Here is a 26,038-nt window from a genome sequence, read left to right on the forward strand (position 1 = left end):
TGAATTCTGGACTTTGCAATATGGCGCTCCTGATAGCAAGTTCATTTCCCCCCTTTGTTTTAATTATTTTAGAGGGCATTGATCTGAAACTTTCTCAACCAATGCCAGCTGGCCTCCTAGATGAACACAGTGCTTTGTTTTTTTGTTTTTTTTTCAGGAGCCAAAATTATAGCCTCTTCTGCATTCTTTATGGGACACATACTATAGAAATATATTTAGTCAATAAATATTGGCCGAGGGACTGCAGCCGAGGGACTGCGGGGGCGGGGCTCTGAGCCCGGCCTGGCTCGCCCAGTCGCAGCTGAGCCGGATCAGGGGGAACGGCAGCTGGGATGAGGCAGGGAGATGAAGGGAGGAAGGCTACATAAGGGGGTTGGAAGGGAAGCTCAGGGGCATTGTCTGGGGAGACAGGGTAGAGGAGAGAGCGGTGTGGAGGCAGGGAAGGAATACAGTCTAGCCCAGGAGGGCTGGGAGTGGGAGAGTCCCATAGGTCAACTGTGCTGGGGAACAAGCTGGGGGTCTCGTCCCTATGAAAGTGCAACAGGGGAAGGAGAGTAGAGAGCCCAGTTGGCGGGCTAACCCTCGCTCCATGAGGCAGTGAACTCCATATGCTAATTACATATCTGTGAGGAAGAAGAAGAACCCTGAATCCCAGAAGAATAATGAAGAAAGACAGGCCATAAAATAATCTAATAGGAAAAGATCAGACTATCAAGTGGCTTGAAACAAACACAGAAGCATTTCGATAATTTTTGTGCTGTGAAACCATGATTATTCAATCGACCACTGCCAAAGCCTTTTTTTACAGTTTGGTTTTCTATTTGACATTTGTGCATGGGTGGCCCTATCCAAAGTGTTGGATTCCTGGACATGGTGCTGCAACCACACCGCCCTGCCATTTCCAAGAAGGCTTTTTGGTGGGGTGGGGAGGCAAGGAACACAAAAAGTGTCCCCACAAAAAGTTCCCCACAAAAAGTAGAAAGCCCCCATTAGACTTAATGGACTTACGCCACTGAAGAGGTGCTGTAAGTCTAGAGCTCCAGCCACAGGGGCAATGGATGTGTGGAAGCCAACTAGTGTTGGCCCCTCACTGGCCATCACTGACAGGGGCACAGGGATGTTGGTGCAGGGTTCAGTTCTGCGTTCCACTGCTGTGGAGGGCCACGGTGGCCGCCTGCTGGCAGATCCATCCGCCCACTGGAGCAAGTGCCAGTGTGACCCAGCAGTGCTCCTAGCAGCAGATTCGCCCTTCCCTTTCGCTAGGGTTGTTAGTACTTGTGTTATACATTTGATGCGTCAACATTTGTTTGAAGCAAAAATCTGAAGTCTTGCGAGTGCTATATAACTTGTTGCATAGAATTGCCACTGCTATCATGACTAAGGGCAATTCCGCACACAAGTAAAATAGGCTCGACCCAGTTCCCTTGGAAGGGTACTGACCTAGGTCGAAGCCATTGTTGTTCCCCACTGCAACCAGCTTTATCCCAGCTCGGAGGATGGAATCATCCTGTGCCTCTTCGCCGCTCCGTTCCGATTGGCTACTGTTCTACGGCCATGTTCCGTCTATCCCCACACACATTATTAAAAAAAAACTGCCACAGGAATGGAGGGACGAAGGTGGTGTTTTTTGATTGGCCAGCTGTACGCATGCCCAAAACACTCAGCTGTGATTGGCTGAATGGGGGACTCCTGGCACCAGAGATTCTGCACTTTACTGGAATCGAGCTGAGTTCAAGTGTGGTTCCCTGAAAAAGTAGTAGTTCCCAACTGGAGTCGGAAATTTGACCATTACACGGGGCGAAGCTGGTACAAAACCACGTCGATCCCAGTGGTTGTGCGGAGCACTTAGGCCGAATGCAGCTTGAACTTAGGTCGATAACGCAAGTGCAGAATCGACCTAAGATGAAATTTAGAGGTGAATTTGGAAGTTCTTTCTTGGTCTAAATTACTGAGGAGCTTTGGTGGCAGTCGTAAAATATTTCAAAGACTCAACACCATCTCTTTTGTAGAATACCATATTCCAGATGTTTTGGTATGTGGTTCAGTTATTCAAGTGTCTTGGTTATCTAGATTTGTGCTGGATATCCATTGCAGACCTGTGCCACTTTAACACGCACATGCTTTTTTGAAGGTAATATTTTCTCCCGATTCATTTTCCTTGGGTTAAAAAAATGGTCTGTAATGTTGACTACCAGCATGAGGTAATTGAATCACATTTCAAAAACACTGATCCTTCAAACACACTAGGATGAATACTTGAACACATTAGATGAAATCTGATCTTCTCTCTAGAAAGACAATGTGAATCAATCACAAAATACCCTTGTAGGTTAGTCTCCTGCCCTGGAATATCCATCAAACTGCTTGCTTTCTTGTCTTCGCAACCTTGAAATTGGCCAGACGGAATTGCTTCAATAGCAACAAGGGATGCACATTAATGTTTACGAACTTGTCTTTAATTTTTTTCCCCCTCTCCCCTGATCTGTTCCTCAGCAAAGTTGATAATGGGTTTATAGCTAAATACGTCTATAAACATTTGATTGACAGTGATGGTTGCTGGAAGGCTTTATGATCATCAAGCGATTAATCTTTGAACTATAATGTGAATTTCATCCTTCAACAGATGCATGAAACAAAGTGCCTCATAAATCATGTGCTGGATATAGTTCTGAAACAGAATATATACTTTTCATTGCTTTATTTTTTTAAAAAGTCTGACAGGAAAGGAACATATGTTCTAGCAGCCAAAGCCCATGCATGCAAATTGGTTGACAAATCTGGCAACTTTTTTATATATGTATTAAAGTTTTGCAGTAATTTTTGTTGGTATGTTTAAAAAATATATACATCTTATGTTGAAAAGGTTTAACTGTTGTTCCACCATACTGACCTGCACTCTCTTCATGAAGAAGTCCAGCCAAACTGTTGATTTTCTTTTACCCATCTTGCCTAGGGATTTGGAAGGTGTTCCCTTCCATCTTCAGAAGATGAGAAGAAGAGTTAGATTTATATCCAATTTTTCTCAACTGTAAGGAGTCTCAAAGGACTCTAATCTGGGAAACCAGGTTTAATTCCCTCCTCTTCCGCCTGAGTGGTGAACTGTAATTTGGAGAACTGGGCCTATTTCCCCATTCCTCCACATGAAGTCTGCTGGGTGACCTTGGGCACAGTTTCCTTCAAAAGCTGTCAGCCTCACCTACCTTACAAGGTGTCTGTTGTGGATAGAGGAGGGGAAGGTGACTGTAAGCCATTTTGAGACTCCTTAAAGGTAGAGAAAAGTGGTATATAAGAACCAACACTCCATTTAATTCTTTTCTTTTTCTTCTTTTTGCTTAAGGTGACCATATTTTCACCTTTTTAAAGGTGACAGGGCGGGAAACCGGGGAGCGCCCCAAAAGGCAGTGCGCTCTTGCGGCCGCATGCGCGGGAGGCTGCCACACTGTCTTCTGGGGTGCTCCCCTGTTTCCTGGGGCGGGAAAAGGGGAGCGCCCCAGAAGGCAGTGCGGCAGCCTTCCAAAAATCGGGACATTTTAAAGACCCTGCAGGACGTGGGACAAATTGGTTAAAAGTGGGACTGTCCCGCCAAAAGCAGGACGTCTGGTCACACTATTTTTGCTTGACATGTTCCCAACGAATTGCCCTGTGACATTAGAAGGCCCGATGCTGTAAAAGTATGAACAAACCAGGATCCATCATTTTTATATATCACCGCCTTGACTGCAGGACTTCCAGTCCATTCAGCATAGTTGGCTTAGAAACTCGGAAGAGGAAATTGCCTTGCCAAACGAAGCAGCACTTCATTCCTGCACTTGTGTCTTACAACAATATAGGGCATATCAACCTCAGCAAGCATAACAACCTCAACAATGTAGGGCAAAGCATACTGACCGCAGCCTGTGCCTTTTGCAGAGTAGGTTTAATTAAAGTAAATACTAATCCACAATAGGAAAAGAGATAGTCAGTATAAATAAAGAAAGAGAAACATATCCATAGAAATGCAAATGTAATGTGAAATCAATGGAAACATAATTACTGGGCACTTAAATATAATGAGCCATTCTGGGTTATATACAGCTTATTTGATAGGCTGCTGGGGAGCATAGTTATTAGCTTGCCCACGAGCCTCTCTAGGAAGACAATTCTATCTTTGGAAGGCTGCTGCTGATAGCCAACGTTTCCTTGAATAGTTCCTGGAACGCGGGACTGGATTTGGAGTGCAACCACTTCTTTCCTTTCTGTGTTGGAACAATTTATTTCATTTCTGTTTTCATTTCCCCACCCCCGCCCCCCACTCAGGTGTGCTCTAAGCCAGAATCTCAAACATTTGGAAGAAAAAGGAGCTATGAATTGATGTCTTTCATTTTTAAAAATATTTATACAGCTGCAGCACTACTGAGCAACAGGTTGGGCGCCACAGCCATTTTGCACATCATACAGAGACCAGCTGGCCATTGGGTCTCCACAACCACTTCCCCAGCTCCCCATTTTCTTTCCTCCTCCCCCCCCCCCGGGCTCTTAAATCACCTTGAGATTCCTCACACCATTTTTAAATTTCCACCATTGGAGAACCCCTGTCCAAAGCTGTCTATCATGTGTGACATGATGCATCTATAAAGTGAAGCATTTCCTTACACTTAGGAGAGCAGCAGTGGCGTAGGAGGTTCTGCATAGATGTTCTGTGTGCCTGCTCTCATGCTGCTTAATGGGAAGAGGTCATGGCTCAGTGGTAGAACATCTGCTTGGCATGCAGGGGTGGGTGGAGCGAGGGGGAGCTTCGCCCGTCTGCCCCCGGAATGCCCCGCCACTCCCCTAGAACCGTCCCAGCCATCCCCCACTGCGCCTTGCTCCCGGGGCGTTGTGCCCCGCCTGGCCCGTTGGCGCTATGCCACTATTGGCATGCAAAAGGTCCCAGGTTCAATCCCTGCCTGCGATCTCTGCCTGAGATCCTAGAGAGGTGGTATCAGTCTCAGTAGTCAGCACTAAACTTGATGGATTGACGGAGCTTCATGTGTCCAAATAATGTTCCAAATATTCCCCTGTTCAGGTTCTACTGTGTGAAGGAACTTCTTTGAGTTGCCAGAAGTTCTGATGATGGAGACGATGGAAATTTTAAGGGGGGTGGGGAATTAAAATGTGCAATATTTTCCTTTATATCAAGCCCACATTTGTTTTAATGTTTTAATAATGAAATTGCACAATTTATAGCGTAGCACTATTTTGGCACGGTTGTGAAGTTTAAAATTAATGCCCTGACCTGAATAGCTCCAGGCTAGCCTGACTGAGTTAGAGCTGGGAAGCTAAACAGAACTGGCCAGCCTGGGGTAGTGGTTAGGAGCGGCAAACTCTTATCTGGGGAATGGGATTTGTTTCCCCATTCCTACAGTTGAAGCCTGCTGGGTGACCTTGGGCTGGTCACAGTTCTCTCAGAACTGTGCCCCACCTACTTCATAACATGTCTGTTGTGGGGAGAGAGGAAGGGAAGGAGTTTGTAAGTTGCTCGAAGACTCCCTACAGGACAGAAAGCTGAGGTATAAATCCAAGTTCCTCCTCCTACTACTTCTTCGTACTTAGATGGGCAACCTCTAAGACAGAGGTCTGCAACCTGCGGCTCTCCAGATGTTCATGGACATCTTGGCAGGGGCTGATGGGATTTGTAGTCCATGGACATCTGGAGAGCCACAGGTTGCAGACCCCTGCTCTAAGAAATACCAGGGTCATGACATGGAGGCAGGCAATGGCATCTCTTGCCTTGAAAACATCTCTGAACATCTCTTGCCTTGAAAATCCTGGGAGGTCACGATAAATCAGCTGTGACTTGATGGCACACACCGACACACACCGACACACAGACACACACCCCCACACACACACAGATGGACAGACAGACAAATGGAATTTAAAAGTATGAATGCCTCAATTTTCCATGAGTAAACTGTGAATCCCCCCAAGTTGTTGAATACACAGCTTGGGTATATTCACAACATTGTATATTCTCAAGCTTTCAGAAAAGAGCTGTATCCTCTGCTACCTTATCAGGATTTTAGTTCTGTCATCTGAGAGGCAGGGCGAAGTAATAGTGTTATATAGTAAATGAAAGTCAGTGTATTATTTCAACTGGGTCAGTTTTCATACCATCACAACAGAACTAGCAGCACATTTGGATATGAATTTCACTTTATACTGTGGAAAACATTAGACTTTTCAATAACCTATGTACATTACAGCAAATTATGGACCAAAATTGGTCACATCAGAATAAACATTACCTTAAATGTTTATTGCTGCCTATTTATAGGCAGGAATCATCATGAGAAATTCCCCTGCTTGTCTTCAAACATCAATTTGCTCATTTCAAAGAACAAAATATTTCACAAGAGGTTTTGATTTTTGATAATGCATTCCAAAATTTCTAATTTTTTTGTCCTGTTAGAAAGAGTAAAAATAAAACAAGCTCTGAATAAGCAATGTTCAAGCCTGCCTGGAAATAACCACACATATATCCTGATGTTTGGGGACTCTTTGTTCAGAGGCGAATTCTGGTATAATGTTATCTATTCCAGGGCTAAGCCGCACCATTGGTGAAAAAAATGCAAGGCCTGAATATAGGCACAGACTTAGGCCCCTTTTGCACACGCAAAATAATGCGTTTTCAAACCACTTTCACAACTGTTTGCAAGTGGATTTTGCCATTCCGCATAGCTTCAAAGAGCACTGAAAGCAGTTTGAAAGTGCATTATTCTGCATTTGCGGAATGAGCCTAAAACCCACTTTTCCAAGACCGGAGTCCTATTCAAGCTACCATTTGGGATAAGTGATGTTGAGGAATGAGGTCCAGTTCTCCTAGGACAGGGATGGCGAACCTTTTTCAGACCGACTGCCCAAATTGCAACCCAAAACCCACTTATTTATCGCAAAGTGCCAACGCAGCAATTTAACCTGAATAACCCCCTCGAGCAGGGGCCAGCCTGCTGTAACCTCCCGCAAGTCCCACATGTGCTCCTCTGCGCCTCTCTAGCGCGCACGCACACACACACACACACACACACACACACACACACACACACACACACACACACACGCACACACACACACACACACACACACACACACACACCCGGGCAGCAGCCACCTGGAGCACAGGCACCAGGCCTGTCAGCTGAGTCCTCCCTGCTCGCTGAGGTGCATGCACATCAAGTCCAGTGGCCCAGGCCAGCCTAGATGTGTGTTTGTGGGGGGGGGGCGATTTCCCCCCCCCCACACGATAAACTCTGTGCAGGAGTGCCCACAGAGAGGGCTCTGAGTGCCACCTCTGGCACCCGTGCCATAGGTTCGCCACCACTGTCCTAGGAGAAGCAGTATAAGAGATAGGAAGGCCGTGAGAAGATGTCTGGGCTATCAATGAGAGGGAACTGGACAATTTAAACACACCTAATAGGCTAGGAAAGGAGTGAGCCCTTGGGGTGCATGAAACCCTTGGAGATCATTTAAAGATTCTCTGCACAAGTGGAGGCTGGTTCCTTTGCTATTCAGCAATGTCTCTTCTCCCATCCCAGGGGGTCCCCTTTAGTACTGGCATTTTAATTCAAGTATTATAACAACCCTTCAGTGATATTGCTTCCTTGCACTTGCTGGGCCTGAACCAAGTTTTTCTTTTTTAAAAAAAAAAATCTTGCCGACATATTTATCTTCTCACTTCCTGTTGTACTTTCTGAAGAGTAGTAACAGCCTTTCTTGCGGGAACAAAAATAATGCCAGCTTAATTTGGCAATTATATACCAAGCGCAATAACAGGATTGGAGAAATACTCGAAATGCGAGACTTGCAGGTGGAGAGAAAGGACTGTGTGGGCTGATATTCTGCATGAGTGGATAGCAATTGTTCATTAATATTTTGCTTGTGAGTCTGTCAACAGGCTGCTAGCAATTAAGAGTGGGTACAAAGGGAAGGATAATGACATGTTTTTGTCAAAAAAAATATATCCCCGCGCTTTCAAGAAATACCTTGGAATCGTGTGATTGGTCGCTGTTACTTTCCTTTCCGCCTCTCGAGATTTACCCCGCTACGTGACTCAAAGCCGCCGTGTTTATGTCTCACAAGCGTCGCCCTATCCCACTGATTAGTGCCCTGAGACACAGAGTGATTGTGTCAAAACAACTTTATTTAGCTGTCGAACATCTGTGATTGGATAAAGACCAGTGGCAGCAGAAGAAATTAGGTTTTGCTGAGGAGGGCCGGGAAAAGAGCACAGTTGCTCTTGCATTTTTGACAACTGTGGCTGTGTATAGCATGCTTGTTTCCAAAAAGGAAAGGAAAGCACTTCCCTCAGTATTGTCGTGGAACCTCTGCTACTTGGTATTTGACATGAAGAGCCAGTGTGTTGGTCATGCAACGAATTAGCAGAGGAAATAATATAGCAGAAATGCGAATGTGTTGTTGTGGAGGACTTTGCTGGATAACAAGCGAGTTGACACTAAATATAGGAACAGCAAACTCTACCTACACAAGAGCTCAGTCTGGGTGTCTGTGCAGTCTAGCTGTGCCTGTGTGTCTGTCTCATCTCTTTTGCTGGAAGGAGAAAGGAGAGAGCTTTCTAGAAGCTCTTGTGATTCCAGGCATGTGACTTCAGCAGGTAACTCTTGCTTGACTGAGTTAAGTAGGCACTTGTAAAATCCTAACACAGTGTGATGTAGTGGTTAAGAATGATGGACTTTGGCCCTTTCCCCACTTACCTTAAGCCCCGCGCTACTCTCCTAAAGTAGCGCGGGGTCCAGCTGCACTCCCCACCAGAAGCGTACCAGGGGCAAATGGCGCCCGGAGACAAATTGTCTCCAGGACGCCCCCCAGGCTCTGCCCCCACAACCCTAGCTCCACCCCTGAAGCCCCCAGGCTCCACCCCCACTGACCTCAACCCTGCCCATGTCACCATGGACATGGGCAAGGTCTAGGGTGCCCACCTCCCCCCCAGACTCCCCCTGCTGGCTGGGTTCCCAGCCGGCAGCCTGCAGTCTCTTCTGAAGAGAGGGGGGAGTCCAGGGTGGGGTTGAGGGCGCTCAGATGGGGTCGAGGCACGCGAAAACAACAAGACAGCAGGACTTCCTGGTCACGTGGGGGGCCGATTTTGCGCCCCCCATGTGACCAGAAGAGTGGCGCCCGGGGACAAGGGGTACCCCTTGTCCCTAGGCAGATACACCACTGCTCCCCACTTCAGGGGCAGCGAGAACGCAGCCACCCTGACGCTGCCTCTCCTGTGCCCCCTCAGCGTGCGTAATTCCTGGTGCCTTTTCAAATGGCGCCTACTGCGCGGGGTCGTGGGGAAGCCGGGGCGCGCGCCGGGAATTGCGTGCAGCAACCCTCCGACAAGTGGGGAAAGGGCCTCTGATCTGCAGAACCACGTTTGATTCCCTGCTCTTCCTGTGGTGGACTCCAATCTAGAGAACCTGGTTTGATTCCCTGCTCTCCCACAGGAGTGGCAGACTGATCTGGTGAAATGGGTTTGTGTCCCCACTTCTCCACATGCGGCCTGCTGGGTGATCCAGGGCCAGACACAGTTCTCTCAGAACTCTCTCAGCCCCACCTGCTTCGCAAGGTGTCTGAGCAGCAGTATGAACTTCATGAGGGCAGAGGAACTGAATCCTGATTGTAACTGCAGCCTCCTCAAAGAGTGAGGAAACTGAGTTGCCTGGATTCCCAGGGGGAATGAAATTGACTAGCACTCTATTTTAAAACGGGAGGGCACTGGATGTGCTGGTGAGGACCCATAAGCATGCCACTCCAGCTGGAATAAACTGTGTTGAGGTGTTAGGGCAACTTTTGATAGTGTCCAAGTTTCTGGCAGAAATGAGCCCACTTCATGGCCGTTTCTGCATGGGCCAAAAACGGCGGCCTGGGGGTGGTAAAAGTGCCGCCCCCAGGCCGCCGTTCGCACAGGCAGCGCTGCTGAAATGCAGCAGCGCCGACCTGGCTGCCCTTCCCCTCCCTCAGGGCGGCGTCAGGCTGCCCTAAAAAACAACCCTTTAAAGGGTTGTTTTTGAGGGAACAGCGTCTTCCCGGCAGCGCGGTGCGAACAGCACCACCGGGAACACGCTGTTTCCCTTCCCTTTCCCACTCACCTTGTCCCCGTCGTCGGCCTGCTGGTCTCCGAAGCCCCTCCTTCACTGTCCTCCGACCCCTGGAGGTCGAAGGGCAGCGTGGGCGGGGCTTCGGAGGCCAGCAGGCCAACGATGGGGACAAGGTGAGTGGGAAAGGGAAGGGGGCAGAGGCAGCTCCATGCAGAGCCGCCTGTCGTCCGCCGGCCTCTCCTGAGGCCGCCCGTACACTTGTGTGCGAACGGCCTCTGCCCCCACGCCGGCAGAATTCTTGCCGGCGTGGGGGCGCCTGGGGGGCCGTGTGGAAACGGCCCATGAGTCATCCGTTCTGAGCATGCCCCGGCCACTGTGCTGTGATTGGCTGATGGCGGCTCGAATGGAGACTCAGGGTGGGAAAAATAACACAGGGTGATTCCCAACAATACAGGCCTCATCCTGGGATTCTCAAAAACCCCCACTTTCCTGGGTTTTTTTGAAAATCCTGAGATAAGGAGGATATAGCAGGGCAGGATCGGGTCAGAGCCGAATTTGTCCCAATAGCTGTGGGGAGTCCCTCCTTGAACTGGGATGCCTACCGTGTGTATCCCAGGATATTTCCCCTGCAGGGAATTGACCTAAAAGAAGGCCACGGCTGTTGGTACAAAATAAAGTGTGTGTGCGGGTCGGGCAATTTGGGGATTTTAACGGAGGCCCATTCTGCACATGCAGAATAATGCACTTTCAATCTACTTTCAGTGCACTTTGCAGCTGTGCAGAATAGCAAAATCCACTTGCAAACAATTGTGACAGCGGATTGAAAGTGCATTATTCTGCATGTACGACATCCCCAATTTTTCCTAAGTGTTTCACCCTGAAAGTTCTTCAGGGGAATCTGTAATATATAACATGTGATCGTATTGCTAAGTTGACGTAAAGAGTTGTTCAGTTAAAATTATATAAGTAAAAAGGGTAAAAGTAGTCCCCTGTTCTAGCCCAGGGTCATTACTGACCTAGGGGGTGGTATCACATCACAACCTTTGCTAGGCAAACTTTGTATACAGGGTGCCATTGCTTTTCCGGTCATCTACACTTTAGACACCCAGCTCTAGTTTGCGCTGTCAGACAGTGTTGTATAGTGGTTAACAACGGTGGACTCTGGCCCTTTCCCCACTCACCTTTGCCCGAGGGTTGCTGCGGGCAATTCCCGGCACGCGCAATTCCTGGCACGCGCCCTTGCTTCCCCACGACCCCACAGGGTCGTCAAAAGGTGCCATTTCAAAAGGCGCCAGGAATTACGCGCATCGAGGGGGCAGGAGAGAGGCAGCGTCGGGGCGGCTGTGTTCTCGCCGCCCCTGAAGTGGGGAGTGCAGCTGGACCCCGCGCTACTTGAGGAGAGTAGCGCGGGGCTTAAGGTAAGTGGGGAAAGGGCCTCTGATCTTGTGAATCAGGTTTATTTTGCCCCCTCCCCTGGCCCTAAACCTCACCATAATGGAGGTTTGCAGGCTTTTGGAACATGTGCTGTACCCCCTTCCCAGTTGTACGAGAAGAAATTTCCTGGGTTCTGCATAATGAACGAGGTGGCTGATAATGACACATAAAGTCGTCCGGGGGGTTGCAGCGCTGAAGGATTTTGCTGGCAAATTCCACTCCTGACTCTTCCTGGCAATACCTTTGAATGTCAGAGTTCAGTGAATAGACTTCTCTGGTGACAGTTATTTCTCTGGGACCGTCTGGGCATTTTGAATAAACACAAATCCATAATAATAGTCAACGGATTTACAGTCCCGGGGGAAGGTTGTGGTGTCAGCTGTGACAGTGTGCCGTTCTGAAGGCTTTATTAAGTCAGCTGCCTGAATACCGAATCTCCCAGAATTGCATTTTATGGCAAAAGAGACTGAACTGTGTTTTTTTTTTTCTCTGTCTCTCTCCTCCCGCACTCCAGTTATCTCTCTTACATGGGCTGTCTTCAAAAACCACAGACATTGATTTTTAAAAGGCCCATGAGTGTGTTCATGCTAGTGGCAGCTGCGCTATCCTGTAACATTTACGGTCTCTATAAAATCTTATATCAGTTCCGTCTTCCCTTGGAAGAGCTTTATGCCAGGCAGGGAGAGGGTTTCATGCAGAAAACTTCCCTGACAGACTTCATTCCAAACCTGCTGTACGTCAGAACCGCGACCTGCGACATTCAGCCAGAGTTTCCATAATTGCACCCTAGAGGTGAAAGCAGATACAGCCAACTGTGCATTAGAAAACTCCTTCCCTCTGTTTTTTTTCGAGATATGTTCATTGTGCTCTGATGGCCAAAGGAAGATGACTGTATTCCCTTGTCAGTATCTCAGTGTGTTTTTCATCCCTGTAAAGCATTTGTGGCATGGACGGGGTGTGTGTGTGTGTGTGTGTTGGTTGAGGGGGGGGAATGTATAGATCAGTGCTGTGATACTGGGGGAAAGGATCTCCATCCATTTCACTTCCAAGTTAGAAAATGCCCTTACTGGGATGATGTTAGTTCTCATAGGGGAAACGCGCACACACACACACACAAACACACACACAGGCAGGGTCCTTCGTGCTATTTCTAAATTACAAATCAAAGCATGTGATCATACAACTCCCATTCCCATTTGTTGCCTGGCTCAAAGGGATTTCTTCACGCAACATGTGATTGGTGTTTGGAATATGCTGCCACATATTTTAAAGCTGGAGAGCTTTCAAAGGGGCTTGGACAGATTGATGGAGGAGAAGTCGATTTACGGCTACCAATCTTGATCCTCTTGGATCTGAGATTGCCAATGCCTTAACAGTCCAGGTGCTCGGGAGCCACAGCCGCAGAAGGCCCTTGCGTTCACCTCCTGCACGTGAGCTCCCAAAGGCACCTGGGGGGCCACTGCGAGTCGTGCAGAGAGCTGGACTAGATGGACTCTGGTCTGATCCAGCTGGCTTGTTCTTATGTTCTTATGAATTTGATTTCAGGGAAGAGACTGTGTTTGGAATCACTCTTGTCATGCTAAGGCAAAATCAGGCTTCATCCACACTATGGTGGATTCCTCACAGGGCGAATATAACAGGAGTAGGACCCAATGCAAATTGGGTTTTTTTGCGAGGGGGGGGGTTTCACACAGTCTCATCCCCCAAAACAAGCCTGCCCCGTTTTATTTCCCTCAACCCGGGATGTTCGGAAATCGCTTAACCAGTGATCCTTTTGCAAAACCCTGGGTTGGAACTGCTCCTGCATGAACAGCCCAGCAGGAGGTGCTACATTTCCTTCCCTTCCACCGTGCCATAGGTGTCAAACTTGTGGCCCTCCAGATGTTTTGGACTACAGTTCCCATCATCCCCTGCCAGCATCATGCTGGCAGGGGATGATGGGAACTGTAGTCTAAAACATCTGGAGGGCCGCGAGTTTGACACCTATGCACTATGCCATCTCCAGTCAGGGAGAATCTGCCTCCATTGCAGGGAGGCTCCTTTTTTCCTTTTTTTAAATTTTGTGTGCTGCACATGCGCAGCTACGCAGGTGTAGCCAGTTGTTTCGTGGGACAATCGGTATGGCTGCAGGGGTTCATTTCCATATGCCTAGGCAGCTGCTCATGTGTTGCAGGATTTTTTTTAAAAAAAGAGAGAAGAGGCAAAAGCGCAAAAGCAACCCAGATTGTTAGCATAGGCTGCAATCGGTGCCTGAATGGGTAAAGGCAGTGGTGGGATCCAAAATTTTTAGTAACAGGTTCCCTCGCCAGCCCCCCCTCAGCAAAGGGGGCAGAGGCGTACCTAGGCAAACTTGAGCCCTGGGCAAAACCTGAGTTGGATTCCCCCCCCCAATGGGCAACCACCCCACCACGACCCCAAAACATTTTTTTGCACCAGGTCATTTCTAAATCATCATCACATTATAGAAAATGCCCCAACTCACAAATCTGAACACAGCAATGGTGAAACACACAGGTTCTTTGGTAGAGACTGGTGAGATAAAAGGTACGAAAGGCTGAGAATCAATTAATTGCAGTACCTGAAAGGGATTAACCCAGTTCAGGGAGTTACATTATTAGTCGCAATTGCTTTTTTAAATTATTGTATAGAATATTATTATATTTGTTACATTCAATATATTTGTTCCAACTATACATTTTTCCTTTTTCACCCCCCTCCCTCCTCTTTTCCATTGATAATTTCAAGCAAGCAGCAGAAGGTTCATTCTTCTTATTCTCTTATTCCATAGTTCTTCGTTAAATTCGGCTTCTTCCATCCATTTTTCATACAATGTCCATAGCTTCATAATATCTTCTAGTTTCTCTTGCCATAGCGTATTTTTTGCCAGTCTCTCAAAAATCTCTAACTGAATTTGTTCCCAAATATATTCCAACCATTTTGAGACTGTCCATTTCTTGTTATCTTTCCAGCCCAACGCCAACACTGTCTGTGCTGCTCTAATCATTATTTTATACATTGGTTCCAAATTTCTATTCACTCTTATATCATCTATTATCCCCACACTTAATAAATCATTGTTTACATCAATTTTTACTTTAGTCGCAATTGCTATATGGAACCTTCACGTTCAAAGGCAGAATGCCTCTCGGGGAGGCGAGGGCATGGAGATGGAAAAGCGGACCCAATTAGTAACCCCCTCTCGGCACACACAAATAATTAGTAACCCACTCTCGGGAACTGGTGAGAACCTGCTGTATCCCACCTCTGGGTAAAGGGCACACATGTGAACAGGAAAAAGGGAATCTGGTTCCTTTATAATGACTGCAACCCGTTAGACCTTTGCTGTGCAGAACTGAACTTTGTTGGACAGTTTGATTCAGCTATTCCACCCCAGCAATCATTTGCAACTGGATTGGCTTGTCCACACAGGATCATGCACTTGTGAATCATTAGCGTACGTGTTGCTGGATATTGTTGCACTACAGCGGAGACTATTCATGCATGCTAAAAGCAGTTCAGGTGTCCAATAGAGATCTCTGTAAACAAATACCTCTGAATGGAGCAGATAAGTGTACAAATCAGCTTTGCTCTACAGAGCCTCAATGAACTTTCTTTCGTCCTGGAGAAATTTGTTTTTAATATCGCTGGCTGGGACTGTGATAGAGCCATGCTTGATCTGGCAACTTTCAGTTCTTTTTCTTTATGTGTTTGTGCCTTACCTTTTCTTCACAACTTCCTTCAAGGGAGTCAGGGTGACCTGCATGATTTATTTCCTCTTCTGCTTTATCCTTGCCACAATCCTTGAGGTTGGTCACTCCGAGCAACAGGGCCACAGGCACCTAATGAGGCTCACGGCAAAGAGGGAGATTTGATGCATTGTCGAAGGCTTTCACAGCTTGAACCAACTGGCTGTTGTGGTTTTTCTGGGCCGTGTGGCCACAATCTGGCAGTTTTTGCTGCAGCACGGAAAAGAACATATCTTATTGTGGCATGCCTCCAAAGATACACCCTCAGAACCAGTGATGGGATCCAAAAATTTTAGTAACAGGTTCCCATGGTGGTGGGATTCAAACTGTGGCATAGCGCCAATGGGGCTGGGCGGGGCACGACGGGGGCGTGGCTGGGCATTCTGGGGGTGGGGCATTCCTGGGCGGGGCTGTGGCAAGGACGCAGCCACTGCGCTGGTCTTTGGGTGGGAAACGAATGCACGCAGGCGCAGGCTGCCACGCATGTTGGTGCACCTCCTGCTAGACTGATTCAAGTTCTGCGCGCTACTGCTGAGAGGAGGGGCGTAACTGAGGCAAAAATCACGTGGCAAAATCACCAATTAGTAACCCCCTCTCGGCACACACAAATAATTAGTAGCCTACTCTCGGGAACCTGTGAGAACCTGCTGGATCCCACCTCTGATCAGAACAGCACCCCATGAAGTTGGATGCAACAAAGCTAGAGGATCTTCCAAGCACAGCTTAGCCCGATGGACTTTTTGCATGCATTGGACAGCTAAACAGATTTCTCCAGAAGTAATAGGGGCAGGGTTTAAACTTGAAAAGAAAGCTGATGCAGACCCCATGAAATGAGGAGTTTTGAAAGAGTGACTGGCAATCGTGTTCTATCTTCAGTCACTTCTAATGGGCATGAGTTTTCCTTGGGAATGATATATTGATATGGTGAGGTACTTGGGGCTCATATTGTTTTGTTGTTTCACAGCTCTAGCTGTTAGAGCAGTGCAAGTGTTGAACAGTTGTGGGCTACACAAGAGTCAACAGCCAACAAGAGTTACACCCAACTTCATAGGGTGTTGTTTTGATGTCATACATTAAATTTTACATGTCTGTATTTCCTACTGGACTCCGTTTTGTCATAGTTTTTGGTGCAATGCCTCTGAAGATGGCAGCCATAGATGCGGGTGAAAAGTTAGGAGCAAAAACTACCAGACCATGGCCACACAGCCCTGGGAAATCTACAACAGCCAGGAGTTTTTGACCTTGTATTTCTTTATTCCTGACCCAACCCTTTAACCACTTGACCATACTTGCTTGCAATGTTTTTAGCTTAGGGTCAAAGGAAACGGGCAAGAGAGAGCATCCACACATTTGACCACAACAGTCTTTATAGCATTTTTGGGAGAGGACCCTGGAAAACCAAAACCCTCTGGGAAGTAAAGGGTTACTTTCCAGCCCCCATCACTTGATAACAGAGAGGGTTAAAGATTTGGAATTCTGTTTCCTCACTCTGGCAAGACATATTAGCATCTGTAGAAGAAGAAACATGATGGCCTTCATGGGTTGCAAAACAGACACTGCGTCCAGCGTACCGTAGCGGTTAAGAGGGGAGAGAACTGGGGTTGATTCCTCACTCTTCCACATGAAGCCTGCTGGGTGACCTGATTCTTCACTCTTCCACATGAAGCCTGCTGGGTGACCTACAGTTCTGTTAGAACTTTCCCAGTTCCACCTACCTCACAATGTGCCTGGTGTGTGGGGAGTAGTGGGAAGGGAAGATGATCGCAATTCCTTATAGTAGAGAAATGTTGACATTGAGGGCAGAAACGATGTCTGCAGGTCATTCAGCATCTACCAGACTTTTAGGCAGGATTATCAACCTTCAAGTGGAGATCACTGAAGGTTACAACTGATCGCTAGGTAATAGAGTTAAGATCACCTACAAAAACAGCCACTTTGAAAGGTGAATCCCATGGCCTTATACCCCATCCATGTCCCTCCCCTCCCCAAACTCCGCCCTCCTCAGGCTCCACCCCTAAATCCTCCAGATATTGTCCTACACAGAGCTGGGAACTCTAAATTTAGATAAAGGTGTGTCTAGATGTAAGAAGTATCAACAGAAAGAGGGGTATTTCTTTCATATGTGGGGGACATGTAAAGAGGCTAAGACTTGGGGGGGGTATGATACTTAAAGAAATACAAAAGATTCTGAAGATAGCAATTTTTAAAAATCCTGAGGCATTTCTGTTGGGTATTATGGGAGAGGACTTTTCTAAGCTATAAGAACTCTGTTTATGTATATGACCACTGCAGCAGGGCTTTTATAGGCACAGAAAATGGAAAGACAATAAAATACCATCAAAAGAGGACTGTATTCTGAAAGTTACAGAATATCCAGAAATGGTGATGGCGATGACACTATTAAGAGACAACAATTGGAACGATTTTTTTAAGAAGACTGGAAACCTTTTACGGAATATCTTTTGAAAGCCTGTCCAAATAGAGAAATAGCAGCAGGGTTTGACATCTAAATAAAATGGTAGATTGGAACCACTAGATCACATTTCAGAAATAACTGTTGAACTGATGGCTTAATTGTATGTGCATGACCCCAGAGTTAACTTTTAATCAAAGATGAGATAGCTGGAAGTCAACGTAAGATGTGCAGTGGGATTTTTTATGGTTGTCTGTTTTATGTGTGAGAAAATTTAAAAAATTATATATTTTTTTAAAAAAGACCCTACCTTTCCAGTGACATTCAGACTCTTTTCTTTTGCAGCCATTTCGTAGAGTGACGTTTTCAGTTGTGAGTCAGCCTCAAGACCCGCACCAAGGGTCATTGCAGAGTTGCTATGACAGCGGTCTGGAGGAGTCAGAGACACCAAGCAGTAAGAGCTCTTCAGGCCCAAGGCTGGGTGCCCTTCCACTCCCCGAGGACAACTACGAAAGGACTACGCCGGATGGCAGTGTTGGTGAGGCAGAGCATATGGAAAATGGTAGGGGCAAACATGACACACACACGACACTCGATTTACACGAGCGAGTCCGCATAAAGTAGACTTACCGAAAGGTCAGTTGGGGAAAAAAAAAGAAGGCCTAATAAAACAGCTTAAAAAGGTGCAATCCAGTCACACTGAATCCCTTGGAATGCCCTTTTGTTTCAGGGCAGGTAGCTTGTCTTTTCCTTTGAAACCGTTGGGACGAACTCTGACTCGATTGCGCTTGCCATATTTTAATATAACTGGCCAAGTGGACCAATAATAAAGACAAAAATAACAATATCACTTTTTTAAAAAGGCATCAGACTTGGATTTTTAAACAGTATTGCTGAAAGAGTTGAGACATCTAAAAAAAAGACTAGCCTGTAGCTGGCAAAACCAATTTAAATACCCCCGAGAAAGAAATATGTTATCTTTTCTTTAGTTGTTTTTTTTGGGGGGGTGGGGGTTGTGCTTTTGAACAACGTGTTATGATGACTTCAGGAACGGTTTATGTTCTGCATCAGCCAAAATAAAATAAGCACTGAAGTTTCCCTCTAGATGTTGTCTTTTCCCTAGATGTACGCATGCAATTTGCAAACTTTGCTTACTTCAAAGATGCGTATTATGGAGAAGGGGGAGGGGAGGAGGCCAAGCAAAGAATTAATGCAGAAAGACTCGTGGTCCAATTATATTCCAAGTACAAGTCTGTGAGTCAATGGGAGTCCCCAGCTCCAGTTATACTCACTGGAGAATAACCATTGGCAGGCGATGCAAATATTCGGATTTGCCTTTTGTAGTAGACTTCTGATATCATACATACACATGGGAGGAATATACTACATTGCCACGTTCCAAAGCCGTGTGAATTATTAAGAGGGGAAAAAAGCTTTCCCCCTTCCATTCCAGAAAATACGAGACTGTCTCGTTTAAACTCGGGGCGGGGGGGGGGGAGGGTTGTTAATATCTAGGACAAACTTGCATTGCATTTCTCTGCGCTGTGTTTAATTTTCCGACAGTTTTATATTGTGTAATTTATTTCCAGCAGTTGAATGAATATGAATTCCCGCCCCCCAGAGTATTGCTTTTTATTTATTTATTTATTTATTTATTGGTCGTTGTGCTTAAAATGAGGTACAAAGCAGGGTCTTTTAAAACTTTCCCATTGGATATTGTAGAACAGCTCCGACCAACTTCCTGCTGCCCTTGCATTTTATTTCCCTGAATCGGAAATCTTTCGAAGTCATTGGACTGAGCCCCTCGTTCGAAAGTCAGAGTGCAGGCTGATAGTTGCAAGTGAAACGGAATGTGTACCAATTATATCCGTGTAGATTTGAGTGTGGGTGGATGATGTATCAGTCTTGCTTCAAATCCTGTCTGGGTTCGGTTGTTTGATTTTCCTGTTTGCTCCTTTTGGAGATTTATATTGGCAGTTATTTTTCTTGTGATTTCCCATTCCTGGAAAAGACATATTAATGCTTTCTACAGTAAAGAAAAAGGAATATTACTATTACTTCTACTACTAATAAGATACTAAATTCCACGATCTGAAAATCAAGATTCAGCAGCTATGTCACAAACTAGCTGAGGTCATCCCAGTGTTAATCGACACCTTGAGTGTTATTCCAAAAAGACTAGGATCGCACTTGGAACATCTTCAATGTAACAAAATTAATGTCTGTCAGATTGAAAAGGCAGCCTTGCTTGGGATCCGCACAAATACTATGCCAATATATTACAAGGTTCTAGGCCTCTGGGGGAGGCTCAAATTGTAATGAGAGGCCAATAGCCATCTAAAGAACTGACAGCTGTGAGATTAAACAAATTAAATAATAAGAGTAATACAAAGAAAGTGATTGGAGCTGTTTTTCTATCACCTCCTCCCTTAATAATAATAATAATAATAACAATAATAACAATAATAACAATAACAATAACAACAGCAATAATAGTAGTAGTAGTAGTAGTAGTAGTAGTTGTTGTTGTTGTTATTATTGAGCTCACGATTGTGGAAAAAAGAAAGTGTGGATAGTCAATGTTGCAATTCCTGGTGACAGCAGAATTGATGAGAAGCAACTGGAAAAACTTACACGATACGAGGATTTAAGGATTGAACTACAAAGACTCTGGCACAAACCAGTAAAGGTGGTCCCAGTGGTGATCGGCACACTGGGTGCAGTGCCTAAAGGCCTTGGGCGGCACTTAAAAACAATCGGCGCTGACAAAATCACCATATGTCAGCTGCAAAAGGCCACCCTACTTGGCTCTGCACGCATTATTTGTCGATACATCACACAGTCCTAGATGCTTGGGAAGTGTCCGACGTGTGATGTAATACAAAATCCAGCATATTGATCTTGTTTGCTGTGTATAGCTGGTTTTATATCAATATAATAATAATAATAACAACAACCACAACAACCACAACAACCACAACAACCACAGCAACAATAATAATATACTTGATTGAAGAAGAGTTGCTAGTTATTGTTTCCTTAGCATCTGCTTTAAGGAATGCTCACATCTTTAATAGTTCTGACTGCGGTATTTGTTTGCAGAGAGCAGGAGGCCATTTTAGATTTTTATATGAGGGATAAAGACAGTTCAGTTGTGGCAATAATCTTCCAGGCAAAGTGTACAGCCCCGTCAGCTATGCTGAATGTTAAATAGCAATAGAGCCTCCATTCTTTGCATGAATTGAGTGAGTCTTTTGTTGCCTTTCCCTTCCCCAAGAATCTCCCTGTACCCCCTGAAAAGCTCTTTCTCTCAAGATGAAGAGAGGCTTGGAACCAGCTTAAAATCTGACAAAGCGGGGCGGGGGGCAGTCATATAAAGTCACACAGATGGAAGACGCTCTACAAATGGAGGGAAAAGGTCACTGTAATGGAGGGCTATGTCTGTTGCTTTTTCCCTTTGGTGGCTGAGGGGTCTCCTGGTTCTGGAATGCTCAAGTTGCTGCTGGGGGAGGATGACAAAAAAAACCCCATTTGTGAAAGCACTGGACTCAAGCCAACGTGTTTTCAGAGCATTTGCTGTGTCTCATTTTTAAACACTGTAAGGACAGCTTACTTGACAGGATTTCAGCTTGTGCCTCTCATCGAATGGTGAAACCAACCAGTCATTTCTTCTTCGTGCTATGGCTATGAACCCGTGAAAGTGTAGAGGGGCCCCAGACCAGGGGTGCTCAGAATGATGGTTTTATTTTTGGCTGTTGTGGGTTTTCCGGATTGTGTGGCCATGGACTAGTAGTTTTCGCTCCTAACATTTCACCTGCAAAATAAGGCTGACATCTTCAGAGGCATATCCAGAGGTGGGATCCAGCAGGTTCTCACAGGTTCCTGAGAGTAGGTTACTAATTATTTATGTGTGCTGAGAGGGGGTTATTAATTGGTGATTTTGCCATGTGATTTTTGCCTTAGTTACGCCCCTCCTCTCAGCAGTAGCACACAGAACTTGAAGCAGTCTAGCAGGAGGTGCACCGGCGTGCATGGCAGCCTGCACCTGCATGCATTCATTTCCCACCCAAGGACAGGCGCAGCAGCTGCTTCCTTGCCACTGCCCTGCCCCCAGAATGCCCGGCCATGCCCCCGTCATGCCCCACCCAGCCCCATTGGCGCTACGCCACAGTTTGAGTCCCACCACCATTGGAACCTGTTACTAAAATTCTTGGATCCCATCACTGGGCATATCATGGTAGGATAGATGGTGAGAAACACATCTTACTGTGACATATTCTAAAGATGCTAGCCATTGATGCAGGCAAAATGTTAGAAGCAAAAACTACCAGACCACGGCCAGCTCGGAAAACCCAAAAACTGCCAATTGATCCCGGTCGTGAAAAGTTTTGTTTTCGTTTTGCTTCCAATGCAAATAACCCAGAATTGCTGTTGTTCAGGGATGATGTGAACAGACAGTTGGCCTGAGCTTGTCACGATCTGATCTATGTGGGGAAAGCTGCCGCAGGAAACACAGGGTGTTAGTAAAATTGCTTGCATATGACAATGCGCACGGGCTGCAGAAAATATGCCTGAGCTGCAGAAAAGCTACTCAGAGCTGTGCAGTGTTGCCTAGATCAACTTTTGGATGAGGAGCAAGATGATCAGAACATAAGGTGCAAGGAAGGTAGTGGCCCCATGGTAATGGATACACTAAATATAGCAATGACACCTGCCCATTTGTGGCAGCAGACAGACACCTGCCCCAATAGCAGGGGTATGAGAAGGAATAAATGCCCTAGAAAGACAGGTGCTCCCTGCATTTTTGGGGAAAAAAGATGCTCAGAGGCAGCTTTTGTTTATTTGATTTGATATTTTGCCCTTTCCTGTCTTCGATAAAGATACATTGAATAAAAAATCATTGATACTGAATACTATCTACTGTCAGACAATTGGGCAGAAGTAGAGTTGGTTTTTATACCCCCATTGTTCTCTCCCTCTAAGGCACAGGTGTCAAACTCGTGGCCCTCCAGATGGTATGGACTACAGTTCCCATCATCCCCTGCCAGCATCATGCCAGCATCATGCTGGCAGGGGATGATGGGAACTGTAGTCCAAAACATCTGGAGGGCCGCGAGTTTGACACCTGTGCTTTAAGGAGTCTCCAAGTGGCTTACAAACTACTTCCTCTCCTCTCCCACAACAGATACCCTGTGAGATAAATGGGGCTGAGGGAGTTCTGAGAGAACTGTGACTGGCGGAAGGTCATCCAGTAGGCTTCATGCCTAGGAGTGGGGAAACAAACCTGGTTCACTAGATTAGAGTCCAGAGTCCATGTGGAAGAGTGGAGAATCAGAACCAGTTCTCCAGATTAGAATCCACCACTCTTAACAACTGTACCATGCCACCTCACACCAGGATATAGACATAATGGTAAAGGGGGGGAAGTAAAACTGCAATATTGAAACACACACAAAAATCTAAAACTGTTACCCAGTGCCTTTCCTGTAACAGGAAGCCTTATTAATGTGATAAATTATCGACAATACAGTTCATTCTCAATGTGTCCCCACCTGTGGATTCTCAAATCCAGATGAACGACAGGACAGATCTTTGCACAAACTTGAGAAAAGTCCCAAATTTTCAGAAAAATCTGAAATCTTAAAAAAAGAAGAAAACCGCTAAGTTAACCCAGTCCCTTGAATAATAGCACTGTCTTTACCTTTTAAGAAAAGAATGCCTGTGAGATCTCAGTTACCACTGTGGGGGTTGCTAAGCAGCCACAACAGTACAGCCAGCCTTCAAACCATGGTTTGTGTCAGTACAAAAATGGTGGAGGGATGTTCCAGGTCTACTCCTGCTCCCTTTTATCATCTGGAAGAAAGACTCATCAGGTCCAGCAAGAATAAGGTGACCAGATGGTCACCTTTGTGAACCGGGACGGGGGTAGGCGGCCGCGGCCTGTGACAGGGCGGGAAACGGCAAGCCCCAGAAGGCCATGCTCCTCTGTGGCGTCGGGAGGGCTGCTGCACTGCCTTGCGCCCCAGAAGGCAGTGCAGCAGCCTCCCAAAAATTGGGACAATTTAAATAACCCGCGGGACGCGGGACAAATTGTTTGAAGGCAGGACTGTCCCGCCAAAAGCGGGATGTCTGGTCAGCCTGAGCAAGAATCACTAGGCAATTTGCTGCCATGCAATTTGCATAGTTCACCCAGGTTTGTGGTGGCTACCATGTGACATTGTGCCATGCAATTTGCCTTGCACCAGCAACCTCCACACACTTTATACAACTTGGCCAGATCTAGCACTGGCCACCACACAGTTCACCTCAGGGACTTGTTACCACGGAATTTTTGCAAATTGGACCCACTTTCCATGCAGAAACTGATTGGGAGAAGAGGGGGGTTAGAGCCAGAGTAGCAGAGTGTCAGACTAGGACAGGGGTAGGGAACCTGCGGCTCTCCAGATGTTCAGGAACTACAATTCCCATCAGCCTCTGTCAGCATGGCCAATTGGCCATGCTGGTAGGGGCTGATGGGAATTGTAGTTCCTGAACATCTGGAGAGCCGTAGGTTCCCTACCCCTGGACTAGGATATGGGGAATCCAGGTTTGAATCCCCGCTTCACCATGAGTTCTTGCTGGTTGATCTTGGACCCAGCACTAGGTCTTGGTGCAATACATTTCATAGGTTTGTTAATGAGGATAAAATGGAGGAGAGGAGAAAGATGTAAACCGTTTTGGATCCCCATTGGGGAGAGAGGTAGAGTATAAATAAAGCAAATAAAATGCAAATGAAGTCCAAAGACAGAGGACAGATGTAATAATGGTTAGCTGGTGGGTGAGTGAGAAGGATTAAAGGAAGCTGGGGAAAGGGACATTATATGGGGCTTTCAGGAGAAGAGAGTGGGGAGAGCAATACAAACCCCCCAAATCCCTTGTGAGTTCCCCATTTTTTCATCTCTGCTGTCTCTGATCCCTAGAGTTAGATGGAAGCTGCTAAGTTTCTTCTTCTAACTATCAAACACCAACTTGAGCCCTTCAGAAAGTGGGAATCATTGTGATGGAAACAGTTCTGTACTGAAATGGGCCATCTTTTGTCACTGTCTGACTTTTCTGTCGCGGCATGTCATCTGCCTCCAGTAATTACTGTTGGCACTGGCCTGTAGGTAATGTCAGAACAAGAGGCAATGTACTTTTGCTAGGCTATAAATGTAACATTTGACATTTGAAGGAGAATTTTTTTTTCTTTCCTCTAGTCTTCAACTCCGGCTTTTAAGCCTACTTGTCTTCAGCTCTGGCTTTTAAGCCTACTTGTCTAACGCACCCTGTACAGCATATGATTCTGCTTAGTTTCGTCTCTAGAATTAATGGATTGTTCTGATGTAGAAAACCTGGAAACAGAAGCTCGATGGCCACTCCTGGATTGTGTTTGTTTAAAATCTAAATAGTCTACATAGTTTTACGTGGTTGGCTTTCCATCTGGGTCCTCACTGGACTTCCATTCCTTAGCTTCCTCTCAAACAAGAATCACATTTTCACTTCTGGACAAAGTTCAGAGAAGGGAAACGAGGATGATTGAAGGATTGGAGCACCTTCCTTATGAGGAGAGGCTGCAGCGTTTGGGACTCTTTAGTTTGGAGAGGAGACGTCTGAAGGGGGATATGATGGAAGTCTATAAAATTATGCATGGGGTAGAAAATGTCGATAGAGAGAATTTTTTCTCTCTTTCTCACAATACTAGAACCAGCGGGCATACATTGAAAATGCTGGGGGGAAGAATTAGGACTAATAAAAGGAAACACTTCTTCACGCAACGTGTGACTGGTGTTTGGAATATGCTGCCACAGGAGGTGGTGATGGCCACTAACCTGGATAGCTTTAAAAGGGACTTGGACAGATTTATGAATGAGAAGTCGATTTATGGCTACCAATCTTGATCCTCCTTGATCTCAGATTGCAAATGCCTTAGCAGACCAGGTGCTCGGGAGCAGCAGCAGCAGCAGCAGGCCATTGCTTTCACATCCTGCGTGTGAGCTCCCAAAGGCACCTGGTGGGCCACTGCAAGTAGCAGAGTGCTGGACTAGATGGACTCTGGTCTGATCCAGCTGGCTAGTTCTTATGTTCTTATGTTCTTTGTTGCCAATTTGCAACTTCAGATGTTTAACACTGAACTTCAACCAGTGTGAAATGGCAACTTGCTAACTCATTTATTTAGGTGTGTTTTAAAGGGAAAGTTTGGGAAGAGAATTTCCGTGGCTGTCAGCTGAACCTCAGCCCCCTCTGTGTTTTTTTGTTGCAAAAAAATAAAACAAGGCCAATCTTGACAGGTGGAAGAGAGGTAAGAAAAGGGGGTCCATTGGGAGCAATGGCATATGACATTTTCTTATTATTACAGAGAATCAGAGAAC

At 46.2% G+C, this 26,038-nt stretch overlaps 1 protein-coding gene across 3 annotated transcripts in view; it reads left to right on the plus strand.

Moving 5' to 3' along the window:
• Positions 1-26,038, plus strand: part of PCDH7 (protocadherin 7) — a 521,397-nt gene that overhangs the window by 230,731 nt on the left and 264,628 nt on the right. Inside the window, exon 2 of one of the 3 annotated variants that reach the window (XM_048509225.1) lies at positions 17,997-18,213. In XM_048509225.1, the coding sequence (XP_048365182.1) occupies positions 17,997-18,213 (217 nt within the window). The remainder of the gene's footprint in view (positions 1-17,996; positions 18,214-26,038) is intronic. The other 2 variants (XM_048509226.1, XM_048509227.1) reach the window with 2 other exon arrangements.

This window comes from Sphaerodactylus townsendi, linkage group LG10, assembly GCF_021028975.2.
Source record: "Sphaerodactylus townsendi isolate TG3544 linkage group LG10, MPM_Stown_v2.3, whole genome shotgun sequence".
NCBI classification, from domain to species: domain Eukaryota; kingdom Metazoa; phylum Chordata; class Lepidosauria; order Squamata; family Sphaerodactylidae; genus Sphaerodactylus; species Sphaerodactylus townsendi.